At 31.5% G+C, this 15,533-nt stretch overlaps 4 protein-coding genes across 4 annotated transcripts; 3 read left to right on the top strand and 1 right to left on the bottom strand.

Moving 5' to 3' along the window:
• The first annotated feature begins 190 nt into the window (after positions 1-190).
• Positions 191-7,737, top strand: Nup154 (nuclear pore complex protein Nup154). The gene is made up of 27 exons (XM_076904733.1): positions 191-288; positions 597-777; positions 852-989; positions 1,110-1,206; positions 1,282-1,445; positions 1,525-1,670; positions 1,743-2,008; positions 2,075-2,325; positions 2,509-2,762; positions 2,834-3,007; positions 3,329-3,434; positions 3,498-3,709; positions 3,795-3,892; positions 3,980-4,172; positions 4,252-4,346; positions 4,413-4,509; positions 4,573-4,650; positions 4,744-4,940; positions 5,061-5,208; positions 5,305-5,537; positions 5,652-5,799; positions 6,037-6,129; positions 6,228-6,348; positions 6,412-6,516; positions 6,619-6,736; positions 6,822-6,944; positions 7,499-7,737. Exons 2-27 carry the CDS (start codon positions 642-644, stop codon positions 7,623-7,625), a joined length of 3,918 nt encoding a protein of 1,305 aa, XP_076760848.1. The 5' UTR covers positions 191-288; positions 597-641; the 3' UTR covers positions 7,626-7,737.
• A 294-nt stretch (positions 7,738-8,031) lies between these two features.
• On the bottom strand, positions 8,032-8,720 carry LOC143428802 (histone H2B). Its single transcript, XM_076903937.1, has one exon. It carries the CDS (start codon positions 8,639-8,641, stop codon positions 8,270-8,272), a length of 372 nt encoding a protein of 123 aa, XP_076760052.1. The 5' UTR covers positions 8,642-8,720; the 3' UTR covers positions 8,032-8,269.
• Positions 8,721-9,417: 697 nt separating this feature from the next.
• LOC143428776 (histone H2A) lies at positions 9,418-9,966 on the top strand. Its single transcript, XM_076903897.1, has one exon. It carries the CDS (start codon positions 9,496-9,498, stop codon positions 9,868-9,870), a length of 375 nt encoding a protein of 124 aa, XP_076760012.1. The 5' UTR covers positions 9,418-9,495; the 3' UTR covers positions 9,871-9,966.
• A 1,106-nt stretch (positions 9,967-11,072) lies between these two features.
• Rn-tre (Related to the N terminus of tre oncogene) lies at positions 11,073-15,380 on the top strand. Its single transcript, XM_076903992.1, has 8 exons — positions 11,073-11,212; positions 11,613-11,845; positions 11,919-12,242; positions 12,355-12,542; positions 12,621-12,781; positions 12,865-13,185; positions 13,562-13,700; positions 14,505-15,380. The coding sequence occupies exons 2-8, from the start codon at positions 11,691-11,693 to the stop codon at positions 14,930-14,932; spliced, it is 1,716 nt and encodes a 571-aa protein (XP_076760107.1). The 5' UTR covers positions 11,073-11,212; positions 11,613-11,690; the 3' UTR covers positions 14,933-15,380.
• Positions 15,381-15,533: the final 153 nt, after the last annotated feature.

Consider the following 15,533-nt stretch of genomic DNA (forward strand, 5'->3'; position numbering starts at 1 on the left):
AAATTAGAAAAACCGAATCACAACTATGTTAATACTAATATAAATTATATCTTGTGATATTATTCCTTGTTAATGTAAACTGTTCAATGAATCCAGAACAGTTCAATTTGAATTTAAATGTACAATATTCATTTTTATCTGGAAGATAAATTCAAGCCAATAAAGCTAACCAGTTGTACGTATGCGCAGTAATATAACTTAAAATTTACTTGTATGGCGCGAGTGGCACAAACCTCGTGAAACGTATAGTATTATAAAAAAATATACAAATAGTACTAATAAATTGTAGTAAGTATTTCGAAATTTATATGCACAGTATGCATACGTATTCACAAGATTCTTACGATATTGCGTTACGTTACTATTACTATACTTAAAAATATTATTGAATATTTGAATACATAAACATATCTAACCTTTACTTACGGTGTTTCAATGAAACAGTTAGAAAATAAAACTATCATTAATGGATTATTATAAATAAGAAATAAGAATCCTAATCGATAGCAACAATAATAACAATAATAATAATAATTTACATTGAATATTTTCAGTATTTTCGTTACTATCTTATTTGTATCTTTTTGTTAATTTAGTTCTGAGTATATTTAATATTTAATTTTTTCCTGTGCTGTACGAACATGACTCTAACTGAAATGGAACCGCTTAAAATACACTTAGATGCCTTAGAAATGGCAGGGAAGGTGGTTGATTTACATATTACGGCAGATAGCAATTTTCCTTCTTTAATTAATCTTATGCGATACAACATACAAGGTAAACATTTATTTTTTTGTGTCCGCCTTATACTTTATTATAATTAGTTTTTGTTAATAAATATATATTTTCAGGTGGACCGACTGTCAGTGGTCTCGACGATCATGATTATCCAAACTTAAATGGAATGTCCACGTGTTTTCCAAATATAAATCAAATGAAAGTACACAGTAAGGTTTCTTTGCCATCTGAAATAATGGAACACTTTCATCGTATCCTTTCAACTAGAAACTCTTGAATTATACATAAATACATTTTGTTTTACATTTGTTTAATTTTTTCATCTTATATCAAGAATTTATGTAAACTCCTTAATACTTAATGATGATTAGATATGCAATGTCATTGTATGATGGGGCTTTTCACTGAAATCTCAAAAGCATGGCTTACAATCGATAGTGATATATATGTGTGGTCATACGAAAATGAGTAAATATTTTTCTTTTTAAATCATTACTAAACACTTATTTGCAAAACGTTACAAATGTTATAATATGTTTTCAGATCCGATGTAGCATATTTTGATGGTTTAAATGAAACTATTATAAGTGTAGGTTTAGTAAAACCCAAACCAGGTGTATTCCAAGCTTATGTGAAGTATTTATTGATTCTTACAACTACAGTAGAAATAACTATTCTTGGCGTTACACTGCCAGAAACTAGCGAAAGTATTACACTTGTATAACTTTATTATAAACTGAAAGCTTTTTCTATTTTTATATATTACACTCATTTATTTACGATTAGGTACATCACCGGAAATACAACTTGTTCCCGAACCAATCTTCACAGTTCCCACAGATGGCATTGGTATTACAACAATAGCAAATACTAATAGTGGAAGAATTTTTCTTGGCGGTAGAAACGGTTCTCTCTATGAAATTTATTATCAGGTAAAATGAATTAAATATAACAACAATGAGCAAAACAAAATTACAACTAGTCACAACATTGTTCATTTATAGGCAGAAAGTAGTTGGTTCGGGAAACGTTGTAAGAAAATAAATCATTCCGAAGGCCCACTATCATTCTTAGTTCCGTCATTTGTCACTATAGCTTTATCAGAGGAAGAAGCTATAATACAAATTTCTGTAGACGATTCGCGAAATATTTTATACACACTTGGTGACAAAGGAACGATCACTGTTTGGGATATAGATAATGATAGCGCGTCCAAAATCGCGTCTTTGTCACAAGCTTCTTTAGTGCAAAATGCTGTTCATGTTGTTAAGTATGTATCTCTATATTAGCATTAAAAGTAAAGTGAAGTTGAAATTAAAAGAATATTTCGTTTTAGGACATTGGATAGTAACAATTTCCGACCATTGGTGAGCATATCTGCTATTACAGAGTCAGAATCAGTACACTTAAACTTAGTTGTGGTTGCAGCTACTGGAACACGTTTTTACTTCAGTTGTATTTCAGTTGCTAATCCAGCAACCAGACCTCAAGGTCTGCAATTAATACACGTTAGATTACCACCGGGTTACGCCGCTAATGCGACAGTAATGAGACCAAGAAAAGTACAAATGGCGCATTATAGAAAAAGTATGCATATATAATTGAAATTGAAAAATGATTGAAAAATTATTTACTACCAATATCAAACAATATACTAGAAACATAACTTTATATATAATTATGTCATTTTTGCAATGAATGAGCGTTGATACAAATGTTTTCCTTCTGAGTATGAAATATTTAATTTAAATCTATATACTACTGTTACAGGGACATTGATTCTTGTTTGCGGTGGAGATACGGAAACTGTTTTATGTTTAAGTAATGATGCATATCCATTTACGAATTATTTAGCTGAAACACAAAGTCCTCTCTCGCTAGATAGTCCAGTATGGGCAATGGCAGAAATTCTGGTAGAACCAGCGATACGTATTGAAAAGCAAAGTATTACTCAAGAAGAGCCACCTCTTCTTGTAAGGCAACATATGGAAGCACCTCGTAAATTTATATTTTTGACTTCTCAGGTATGTAATTTATTAAAAGTTTATAATATGCATCAAATATATTTATTCACTAATTTATTCCTTTAATTCAGGGTGCAATAACCTATGTTCAAGTTCGTCCAATGGACATTTTAAAGCAGCTTCTTTTAGAACAACGTGGTCCTGACACTGAAGCAGTTCGCGCATATTTCCAATCACAGTCATTGGAGCAAGCATGTGCAACTTGTCTTATTGTAGCTACACTTGAAAGTTCACAAAACATCGAGGTATTGATTACAATCCATTTTTAATGAAATGGAAAATTGAGTTTACGTCAAAAATGCAATCTTTCACAAAACATTTTTCAACGTTTTGAATTTTTCCTATGTTTTCTATTCTTTTATATAAAGTAAATATTTTTATAATAAAAATGTTACTTTTTCATTAATCATAATATGAAAAAGTGATTCATCTTCATGTACGGTGAAAGTCTCCTACTAAGATATTATTTTGTTTACCAAACTGTTTTTCGTTATACTACAGAACTTTATTCATAAAACTAAAACTGAAAAAGAGTTTAAAAGATACTGTTTAATTATAATGTACAGTTAGCTGAGTGGGCAACGAGAGCGTTTTTTTTATATGGTAGCCAACGAACAAGTATTGGACCTACGATTGATGTGCATGGGAGTGGCTTTGCTAATATAAATATAGGTATTGGTATTTGTTTATAATTATATTTATGGAATTTGTGAAACTACCTATTGACTATTGTAGGAGACATACGCACATCAACACCAAGAGTTCCAAATTACGATTTAAGACTTCAAGGGTTCCGACCTCATGCACCGGTTGGACTTAGTACAGATATTTCTCTGCAACAGTTTTCTGCAAAACACAATGGTTTATACTTATATGTAGGAAGAATTCTTCGCCCTATTTGGAACATGCGTTGTATTAAACAGGAAGTTGTGAATAACAAGACTGAGGTAAATTAGATCAATCTAAATATTTTTTGTTTTTAAATAATGTCACATCAACTGTGATGTTATTAACCTCGTGTTAAAATTTCAGATCTCTAGTACAATTTCAACTAGACAAGTTAGCTGGATCTTAAGCCTCCTGCAAGCATTAAGATCTTTTCTCAATAAAAACACCCATATTACTAAACAGTATGTGTTTTTTTGTATATAATTTTTTCTACTGCGTTTCAAGTGATTGAATTTTACTTCAACACTGTAGGAGACATTGATTTTTAGGCATGACACTAGTAGAAGTATGACTGATGGATTTGAAACAACTGTATCTAATCATTACCAAGAGCCAATAGTTGAAGAAAGGAATTCTTTAGCTGCATTAAAAATTTTCATTACTCATGCCTGCGAAGTTTTAGAACTTTGGAAAATTTTATGTGAAAATCATTTAAATAATATTGTGAATTGTTTGTCGAAGGTGTTATTCTCAAATACATAGAGTAATTTTTTTACGTCGAAATTCAAAATGTTGTACTGATTTTTGTGCTAATTTGTAGGACCAGATCAATGAATTTTCTACAGCTACATTTCGAGGCTTAATTTTATTGGGTCATGAAATTTCATCATTGCTGATCATTCATCTTATAGATAGGTAAGCTAATTAATAGTTTGGCATATTAAATTATTTTAAATTCCAATTTTTGGAAATGGTTTGCAGTTATCTTGGAGATAATGCATCTGTTGATGCTGTTAGTCAAAGATTACGAGAAGTTTGTCCAAATTTATATAGAAGTGAAGATGCTGTCTGTTCTAAGGTATGAGAAAACTAAGTTAAAACGATGCAATTGAAACAATATTTTATATTTTATAAATTGTAGGCTAATGAGAAAATTTTAAAAGCAAAAAGTTGTACGAACCCAGAAGAGAAGGAGTGTTACTTACAATCTGCTTTGAAGGTAGGTTGTGTTCTATTGTACGTATAACAGCTTTTTATATTACATATTATTAGTGTAATCCCATCTTTCTTAATTACATTTGTATTCTATCAGCTGTGCAAAGAAGTTGCTCCCAGGTTAAATTTAAGTGCAGTGTGTCAACAATTCGTTGCTTGTCAATTTTACTCCGGCGTACTCGAATTATGTCTTTGCTGTGCAGAAAGAGTTGATCCCAATAATGCTGCCTTACACTATTATAAAAATAATGAACCAATAGACGATCAAGAAGGACGATTTGCTTATATGAAAAGGTATTACAATGTAACACATTCTTATAGCAATTCTTAGTATATAGATGATTTTCAATGTTCTTATAATATTTTATTATGTTAAATTTGTATCATATTTTTATATAATTTTTCTATATATAGGTTAGAAATTTATAAGGAGTTCATTACATTACTGGATAATCTTTATAATCAAAGCATTTCAAATCCATTAACACCTACTATACCGAGTAAACCCGGACCTCCACTTCACAACACTTCATCTGTGCCCGTCGCTCCAGCAAAAGAAATAGTAAGATGCATGTTTTATTTTTATTTATATATTTTGTAAATTATTCTTTGCAATTTTGCCGGATAATATATTTTTAATAATGTTAATAAATTTTAGTTACACGATATTATAACTGATGCATTACATGCTACGTGTGAAATTCTCCACGCTTCAGTATACGCTTGGATGATAGAGAGGAGACTTCATGGAGAACTTGTTGCTTTAGCAGCACCTTCCTTAGAAGCTTATCTTACTCGTGTTAGTGCACCAGACTTGCTTTGGCAGTTTTATGAAAAAAACAAAAACCATGCCGCCGCAGCTAAAATTTTGGATTCTTTGGCGACCAAAGAGTGCGTATATTGATACGATATTGAACGCAACGCTGTTGTTGATTAAATACTTTCTTTAATACACTTTGTTTTTATAATTTTTTAAATCAATTTCATTAATTTTTTTCAACACAGATCAAATATACCACTATCACAGAGAGTTGAATATTTAGCTCGAGCAGTAGTGTGCATGCGAAGTGATCAAGCTGGATATGCTCCATATCTTGGAATTTTTTTACGTGAATTAGAGGATAAAGTAGAAGTCGCTAGAATACAACAACAGGTAAGCAATTGAACGTGTGAGTGAAAAAAGTATAAAATTCTAAACTTCATTGAAAGATATTCCAACTTCATTAATTACGAATATTTGGTTAATTAACTACGTCCTCAGTAAAATTCATAATTTGGGCAATAAGCAGTACTTCTTTTCCCTACAAAATGAAGTATATAAAATATTATTCATTTTCCACCCAATAACGTTTAAATATAAACATTTCACTAAGAACATTTATCAATATAGATCTTAGACACGATTGATAATCAGCATCTGGCCGATCGACTTACCGAAGAAGCATTTAGAGCATTAAATTCTTCATTACTTGACATCACGAAGGTATGATCTTTTAATTAGCCTTATACTATTAGATTGATGTATTCATATTCAGTTTATATAACTTATGTGTAATAACAATCAATATATAATATTTATAGTTGTACGAAAAGTACGCGGATCCTTTACAATTATGGGAATGCAAATTAGCTATAATTCATTGTTCTGGTCATCAAGATGCAATGTTAATCCAAGAAATTTGGAATAATATCATAAACAATGGTATTTCTATTATATTCACTGGGTGTATGAGGAAAATTTTATTTCAATAAAATTCTTTTGCAGAACTAAAGGATGCATTGTCAGCAGAAGATAAAATGGCAATTTTAATGAGCAAAATTATATCTCTAGGACAAGAGTACTCAGGTTCGCCACACTGTTTTCCAGATGGTAATAGCAAAATCCTTATACGATTATTATATAAATTTATGAAAATGTTGTAATATAAAGTAGTACTATAAGTTATATTTTTATATGACACTTCTTTTTTAGATTTTCTAATAAAACAATTAGAAATAAAAGCATGTAAATTGAATGTGTCAAATACTGGAATTATATCTGGATTTCTGCAGTTAGGAGTATCAATGGAAGACCTTTTAGATATCTACAAGTAAGCGCAGGGACATTCACCGTAAAGTATCTTTCATTCGCTATACTCGAATAAACAATGATTTATGTGTATAACATTTTCGCAGAATGATTGGCAAAGATACGCGAACTTGGTTAAATGAAGGGAACGAATTTCATCTTATAGAATCAACAGCGAATTTGGTTAATTATTTCATATCACATTTAAATATTACCAATAATTTCGTTAAGTAAGTATCTTTATCTTTTGCTTTACGAGAATAATTGCTGAATTAATTATCGCACGGCCGTCGGTGAGGTTTTTTAATAAATTTCTTCTTTAATTTTTTGCTACACTGCCAGCTTCTAATATTTTTTTGTACATTCAACAATATTTCTTACATTTATCAAACACATATTCCGAATTTACCAAATAAGATTGATTTACTTCCATGTGATGTACGTACACGTACAGTTTTTGTGGCAGTCTGTACAATTAAATTAATTAACACTTTGAACTAAGACAATTAAAGTGTTCAACGAAAGAGGATAACAAAAAAAAATAATTAGATATTATTACAGAGGACGTAACTATGAAATTATACATAAATTAATCATAAATCATAAATCAGTCTAAATATACAATTCGATATATCAATATGATACAATCTAAAAAGACGTCAACGATCATTCCTTATTTCGATGACGGTCGTGCAAGCATTGATGTAGTACGAAATTCGCTAAGATACATGCATTAATAGATCAATTTTATTCGACTAATATTAAACAATGAATCTGATTACAGACGAAAGATAATAACAAAGTGTCAGGATGTAATTTCAAAATGTTTAACTACTTTGTATAGCAATCCCCGTGGACAAGAATTGATAACTAAACTTAGGTCGATTCAAAGTGTTTTAAGTCGTATGTAAAAGCAAAGGTCAGAATTTCTACTGTTCTTATAATGAAATAACGTTTTATAAAGTTGTATAAAAATCATTGAAATTGAAATACGACAAATCTAGTTGCCCCAAAGATTTGTCAAGTAATATATATCGAATGTAAATAAGAAAAGACCATAAGTGCTCAAATGTTTTTTATGAATATTGTATAATGCTTTCTTTCTGTAATAAAAATCACGTGTACCGAGATCTCGAGGACCGTGCCTTTAATTGTGCTAAATATGATGATAATAAAGATGTTTTATGTATTTTACATCTAGTACTTCAAATTTTAAGTGTTTCTACTATTCTTATATAATTCTATAAATTTCTTAACATTGCGCTAAGTTATCTCTATTATTTATATATTTAAAAAAATTTTTTATCTCATTATCAAATGTTATTAAAGTTTACATAATTATATTACATTTTTGCTATTTAAAATTTGAAAATAGGTATATCAAAACAATCTTTACGATAACACAACACTGTCGCGTTATCGGGTTGTCATAAAGTTATAACATTTTTTGAAATACTTTTAATGTAAGTCGAGGCTGAGATTTTCCAACATTCAAAGATTTTGTTGGCCCTGAAAAGGACCGTTTTTGTTTCTTTCGTTAGACACTATCTTTCCCTTATTTGGAGCTGGTGTACTTGGTAACTGCCTTAGTACCCTCGCTGACTGCGTGTTTCGCTAATTCACCGGGTAACAAGAGTCTCACGGCAGTTTGAATTTCACGAGAAGTAATAGTCGATCGTTTGTTGTAATGTGCCAATCTTGACGCCTCTGCCGCAATGCGTTCGAAGACATCGTTAACAAAACTGTTCATGATGCTCATTGCTTTACTGGATATACCAGTATCAGGATGCACCTGTTTAAGCACCTTGTAAATGTAAATAGCGTAACTTTCCTTTCTCCTCCTCTTCTTCTTCTTGTCAGTTTTGCTAATATTTTTCTGAGCCTTTCCAGCTTTCTTCACAGCTTTACCGCTAACTTTTGGCGGCATAGCGACGTTCAGGAAATTTCAGATATTTGAAATGTACAAACACGATACGTACCGTACAATCGTTGATTGTGGAATGAGGTTGCAGTTCTTACCTTCCTCTTATATAGTAAAATGGAGTACCAACGACGGACCAATCGCAGCGCTCTATACGCTTGGTGGCTATAGGCTGGAATTTCCAGCGACACGATTTGTGCGCCGCTGCTACTATCTCACCTACGGATTGATTTCGTACATTACATTCAATCCGTATACGCGTTTTACATGCTCTAACACACATAATTCGAAGAAAAGCATGTTTTTTATATTGTACGAGCAACAGCATTAAATAATAAAATTAAATAATAAAACAATAGTGTTGGTATTGTAAATATGTATTATGCGTTTACGGCCGTATTTAAATGCTTATTGTTCTATTAGATATATGAAAACTGTTGATACAATATAAAATGAAAGTTATATTAACAAATAATTTCAAAATTCATAAAATTAAATAATTTCAATCGGTCGAAAGAGTAAGCATAAAAGCGTGATGTAACATCTGCTCTTCCGAACCAATCGGAATGCTTCTTGTCGGCTATTGGCCAGACGTTGGTACCACAAACGGCTATAAATAGGTAGACGAGTAAATTTTTAGGCCAGTTTCTTCATACCTCGAGACTACTGGTCATTGTGCTTATATCCAAGTACGGTGCTACGTAGCTTAAAATTGCTTTGTGAACTCTAGTGTAACATACAATTTGCTTACGCAAATATAAAAATAGGATTTATTTCCTTCTTGTTGGAATCCACAGTCGTCCAGTGTTTTGTTTTCTTGTATCGAAACCTCGTTTCAAAGTACATTCGTTCGGTACAAGATGTCTGGCCGTGGAAAAGCAGGAAAAGCAAAAGCAAAAGCGAAGTCTCGCTCGAATAGAGCTGGATTACAATTTCCCGTTGGTCGTATTCACAGACTTTTGAGGAAGGGAAATTACGCAGAACGAGTCGGCGCTGGAGCTCCTGTTTACCTAGCAGCGGTTATGGAGTACTTGGCCGCCGAAGTTCTGGAATTGGCGGGAAATGCTGCACGAGATAACAAGAAGACTCGAATTATTCCAAGGCATTTACAACTGGCGATTCGTAACGACGAAGAGTTGAATAAACTTTTGTCTGGTGTAACTATTGCACAAGGAGGAGTGCTGCCGAACATCCAAGCTGTGCTTTTACCAAAGAAGACTGAGAAAAAAGCTTAGAGATTTCAGTATAATCAAACAACAAACTGGCCCTTTTCAGGGCCACAAATATTCTCGCAAACGTAGGAAAACTTCGGTTCAATAAGAATAATTTATAGTTTTTTTTTTTTTTTTTTTTTTATAAGTTACCAAACACTTTCGCATTTTATTACTTACTCATATCAGTAACAAAATCATACTGGTATTAGTGGTAAAATAGGAAACAGAATTTTTGTTATATATCTTTTTAAGGACTTGCCTGGTCTTGTACAATAAATTTGCAAAATATTCACGTACATTTAAATGGTATGCACAGAGTAATTAATGCGATGAAATCATTATTTATGAGAAAATGAATATTTTAACAGTTAAGAGAGGAAATTGTTTTTAAGCAATGTACAATACTTGCTAATATGTTGAACTCTGAATTCTAAATCGATTTCAATTATTCAACAAAAATGTATGAATTTGTTACGCGTAAAAAATGTTTTTCTATGTTTTACTCGGTGATATGATTCTTTTCAAGGGATAGGTGAAATTAAAACTTTGAGGTTTTATGCGTATAATTTTCAATTTAAATTCTTTATTATAAATCACTTGTATTTTAAATGAACTTGATTTTAAGTGAACTTGATAGTAGAGTACAATTTTTGACAAATCTGATAGCGAAAAAAAAAAGCAATCGCCGCTGTGAAATACCAACAAATTATTATATTTATATTTGTTTCATTGATTTTGCAGAAATATCATGAAACATAAAGCAGATGAAAACGAAGACTATTCGGCAATTTGCAATTTAAAATAAAATTTAAATAAAATTTGCAATTTGTTAAATATATTTTCAATGAGATTGATGATTTTTTCAAAGCTGATCCTTGCTCGTTGAAGATTAGAATACACCTAGGGTATATTACGTGGTTGGTCGTAAAAAGCAACTAATAGGGGAGGATAAAGGGTTAACGAAGATTTAAGAAAGAGTAATGAATTTTAGTTAAGAAGAAGTATGGAATGGGGAAAGAAAAAATGTACATAAGAAAAAGATTGTTTAAAATAGTATAAGAGAGAAAGAAAGTTTACTTCTTTTAAAGAGCCATCTATTGGCATTAAAAAATCCAGTGGACGATATTAAAAACCGTTTTACAAAGGCATTTGTTTTGAGTAAATTCGTTGGCAGCACTTGTTTGCGAAAGAGAATGGAAACATCCGAATCCGGCTTGAAGTTGCGTGTACTGGTATGTATGCACGGTAGTTTTACTGAACGAATGACTTACGAAGAAACAATTTCACGCGTAATATGAAACGAAGAAAACTACTTAATCTATAAGAATGCAGTGTTTATAATTAAACAGTTAATATCTTAGCGGTAAGATTAAGAACATTTACTGTTACCTATACGTATATAACCTATTTTCTTGTCAATATGTAGTACACTAACTTTTAGAAACATCAAAGTTTATGTGACAAAGTTAAGCGTTCACCTTTTCGTAAATTCTATGTAAATAAAATAAAAACTACCATCTCTGTGTAACATCGCATTAATTTACATTTTTATTTAATACTTTTTCTTTCACAAGATTGAAATTTTATAATATTATCTTGTGTGTGTTAATACAATTTTTTAGACTCGTATCCCTCAGACGTATGTTAATGTTCCCAGTAAAAATGTGAGACCGGAGACCGGGGAATCACCGGGGTTGTTTACAGTACGAAAATAATATTTATCTTGAGAACTTGATCATTAACGTTATTTATTTTAATTGTAGGTTATAGCCTAAGGTGAATAGAATTCTTTTAATAGGACGGAATGTTTGTAAGAGTCTGGTTGCGAATTCTCACGGGGGATGAATGAGGAACAATTATTAAAGCGGTCTGCTGCAGAGCGAGATAGAATATTTAGCTGCTACGACCGTGGTAGAGAAAATGGAGTGGAAATTGATCCCTGGGAAGATCCTACCTTCGAAGTGTATCATACCACCGACAGATATGGATTTATACAGTAATTGTGATAGCAATGGTGGTAATAACAAGACGTTTACCATTGTTTTATTATGTTAACGTTTGTATTACAGTGACAAACGTTTACCACAAAAGCGAGACCCGAACGAAGTTAAAACCCATAGAGTGGAAATGGAAAGATTAAAAAAATGGGAAAAAATGACTAAACAATGGGACAGCTCTGGAACTAAAGAGAAATTACGGCGCAGGGTATATAAAGGGATTCCTAATAGATTTCGTGGCCAAGTTTGGGCATTATTATTGGGTATTAAAAATTTAAAGAAAGATCAAGCTGGTAAATATGAAGAGATGTTGCAACTTGCACGTCAATGGTCTACTGAAATAAGACAAATCGACGCTGATGTGGCTAGACAATATAGAGATCATATCAACTACAGGTGCATAAATTGTACATGAAAAACATTTCTGATAATTATTAAAAGTAGAAACGTGATATAAATATTTATTACATATAAAATTGCATATTAAATTTCTATTTATTTCCAACAGAGAAAGGTACAGCATAAAACAACGATCCATGTTTTATGTACTGGCTGCCTATAGCATGTATAATATGGAAGTAGGTTATTGTCAGGGGATGTCTGTGTTAGCTGGTTTACTATTATTATATATGGATGAAGAAGATGCATTTTGGGGTCTTTCTGTGTTGCTTGCTGATAAGAAGTATACCATGCACGGTCTGAGCTCACTTCATAAAATTGAACATCCTAAAAGTGTCCTTGATCCAATATTGAATGTATATCATTTACTTGTAGGATTTTATGTTGACGGATTTCCAAAATTGAATCGATTTATAGAACACCATGATAGAATAATGAATAAATTTTTACCGAAATTAAAACGGAAACTCGACAAATGCGGTTGCGATTCTATTCTTTATGCGTTAAAATGGTTTTTTGTTGTTTTTCAAGAAAGGGTAAGAATTATATTTTATTAAATCGTTAAAGAAAAGTATTGTAATATGTACTATAATTAAATGTGATTATTTATTTGTAATAGACACCTGTTAGTCTTGGTCTTCGAATTTGGGATATATTTTTATTAGACGGGGATCGTATTTTACCGGCTATGGCGTACACTGTTATGAAAATGCATAAACGCTTTCTTATGCCTATGGAAAGTTTAGACGAATTTTGTAGTTATTTGCAAATTAAATTGGAAAAAGATTTTTGCTTCGACGATGACACAGTAATTAGTACCATGGAACGTAGTATGGAAGAATTGAAACGTGCAAAGTTGGATTATCCCGGCCCTCCCTTGCCACACGAGTTACCACGATTTCCATTTGGTACATTTAAAGAACCTTCCTTTGCAAGCAAGGTAATTCGTAAAATTTATATTAACTGTATAAATCAGGAGTTGGTGTACAGAAACAACCATACACAAGTGCCAGACTATAATTGTTTATACAAACTTATAGTTTTATAAATACGGTTGCAATATGATCTTTGTAAAAATTCTTTTAGTGGAAAGGATATTTTACCAAGATCAGAGTACAAAGAAATGAAATCTAAATAGGTACTTGTTTCGCTCTCTGAATATTGTGAAGTACTTTATCTTAAATATTCATATACTTTTATGTATACATACATTTAATGCATTTTATTATTGACTTGGTTATAATATTTTACATATTTCAAGCATATTTCAATCTAATAAATATAACACTCTCTTCTTTTTATTTTAATATATTCAGGTTGGAAGACGTACCGAAGAATTTAGCGAAGCACAACATGTAATGCGCGAATCCATAACACAGCGTAGAGATACGGTAGTTGCTGATGACGGTAGAGAAAGTACAACACCGGTCGAACAAACCAGTTGTGGTCTTGGCGGTGAGTTACGATATAGTGAAAACATAGTACATGGTAACACAAATACTTGCCTCCTACATTCTAAACAAGAGAGTATTATTAGGGATGAGGAGAAAGATAGAAACACAGATTCAGACATTGATATAATGGTTATATATAATACTAGACTATAAGAAGGTACATTTCTCAAAGATAAAGTACTGATATTAAAAAAGTATTATACATGATATTGCTCAATTGTGTATATTCATACGTATATACATATATACACATACATACATATAGATGGACATAGAATTTTACAAAATTATATACGATTCATATTTTGAAGTATTGTAATAGTTGCCGTATAATTTTAAGTAAATTCTTTTTATAGATTTAGTATTACTGTAAATGAAATTATACTTGCCTCGAGAAATGTATGGAAGTAAGAGATTTCATTGATAATTTTTTACAAAAATAAAAACCAATAAGGATTTACTTACATATACATATATATACTAGACTGTGATTAGACTAGAATACTCAGGAAATTTTATATAAAGAGGCATTACAAAGAAGTATAAACAAGAGAAATTAATGCAGTGCACATTATGCAATAATCTATTATTTAACGATAATATTGTGGGAATCATCTTAAAGTTGATTATCACTAATTAATACTTACTTAAAGTTAATGAGCGTTTCGTTTATAGAGAAAAACATGAAATGTTTCTTTTTTCTAGAGACTGTTCTAAATTGAATGTATTACACTTACTATGCGAAAGTAATTTTGTCAGACCATATATCCTGTTTCAGTATAATAAAAATTACATATATGTGCAGGAAGCAAATTCTCATTTGATCCAAGTCTTGACGATGGGGCCTCTCCCAATGGCTCGCGCCGGTCATTGGCAGATACATCTGTTACCTCAACAGCCGACCTTTCTGTATTTAGTTCGGCGACACGGTCTCAAGCGTTAGACAATAGTCTTGATACGCAAAGTAACATTTCTAATGCAAGCTCTGGCAGCGGTGGTTTACCCACGCCTAGAGCAACACCTCATCAACCAAGTCCAGACGTTGTACGAATTTATGTACCATACACTTCGCCTCTGTCTGGTTCATATAAAGATGATCTTCCACGTACGCTTCCGCGATCATTAGAAACAAATAGAATCCGCATACGGGTCGATCCTGATCAGACGCCGGTAGTGGAGAATCTGAAACCTTTCTCGTTAGAAAGTCCAGAAATTGAACTAGACTTGAAATAATTAATCTGCTCGTTCGATTATCATAGTATTTCCATATTACAACAAACAATTCATGACATTGCGGTTACTATTAAGCAGATTTCGAAAAAAACACAATTTTATCTTTTGTTTTACTTATATCTGCATTCTGTAGTATATATAGATGAATGATAGTAAAAACGAAAGTTCAATTACGATAAAAACGAAAGATAAACAATGAATGTTAAAATAGTGTGCATATACATACGATTATCCTTTCCTTGAGATAAACACTCGGGGAATTAAAATAAACATAATAGTCCTTTTGTTGTATAGTAAATGTTTGTATGTTATATGCACTAAATACGAAAGATTATAATTATTCGTTTCAAACGAAAACTATTGCACTGTTGCGATGGCCTAATTTACATTTACAGTCGAACACACATAATTTGAAATGTGCAACAAAGAATTCATTTAAAGCGCATATATATATATACATACATACATACATACGTACATACATACATACATACATACTTACTTACATACATACATACATACTTACTTACATACATACGTACATACGTACATACATACGTACATACATACATACATACGTACATACGTACATACGTACATA

The sequence above is a fragment of the Xylocopa sonorina genome, chromosome 11, assembly GCF_050948175.1.
Source record: "Xylocopa sonorina isolate GNS202 chromosome 11, iyXylSono1_principal, whole genome shotgun sequence".
In the NCBI taxonomy this organism is placed as follows: domain Eukaryota; kingdom Metazoa; phylum Arthropoda; class Insecta; order Hymenoptera; family Apidae; genus Xylocopa; species Xylocopa sonorina.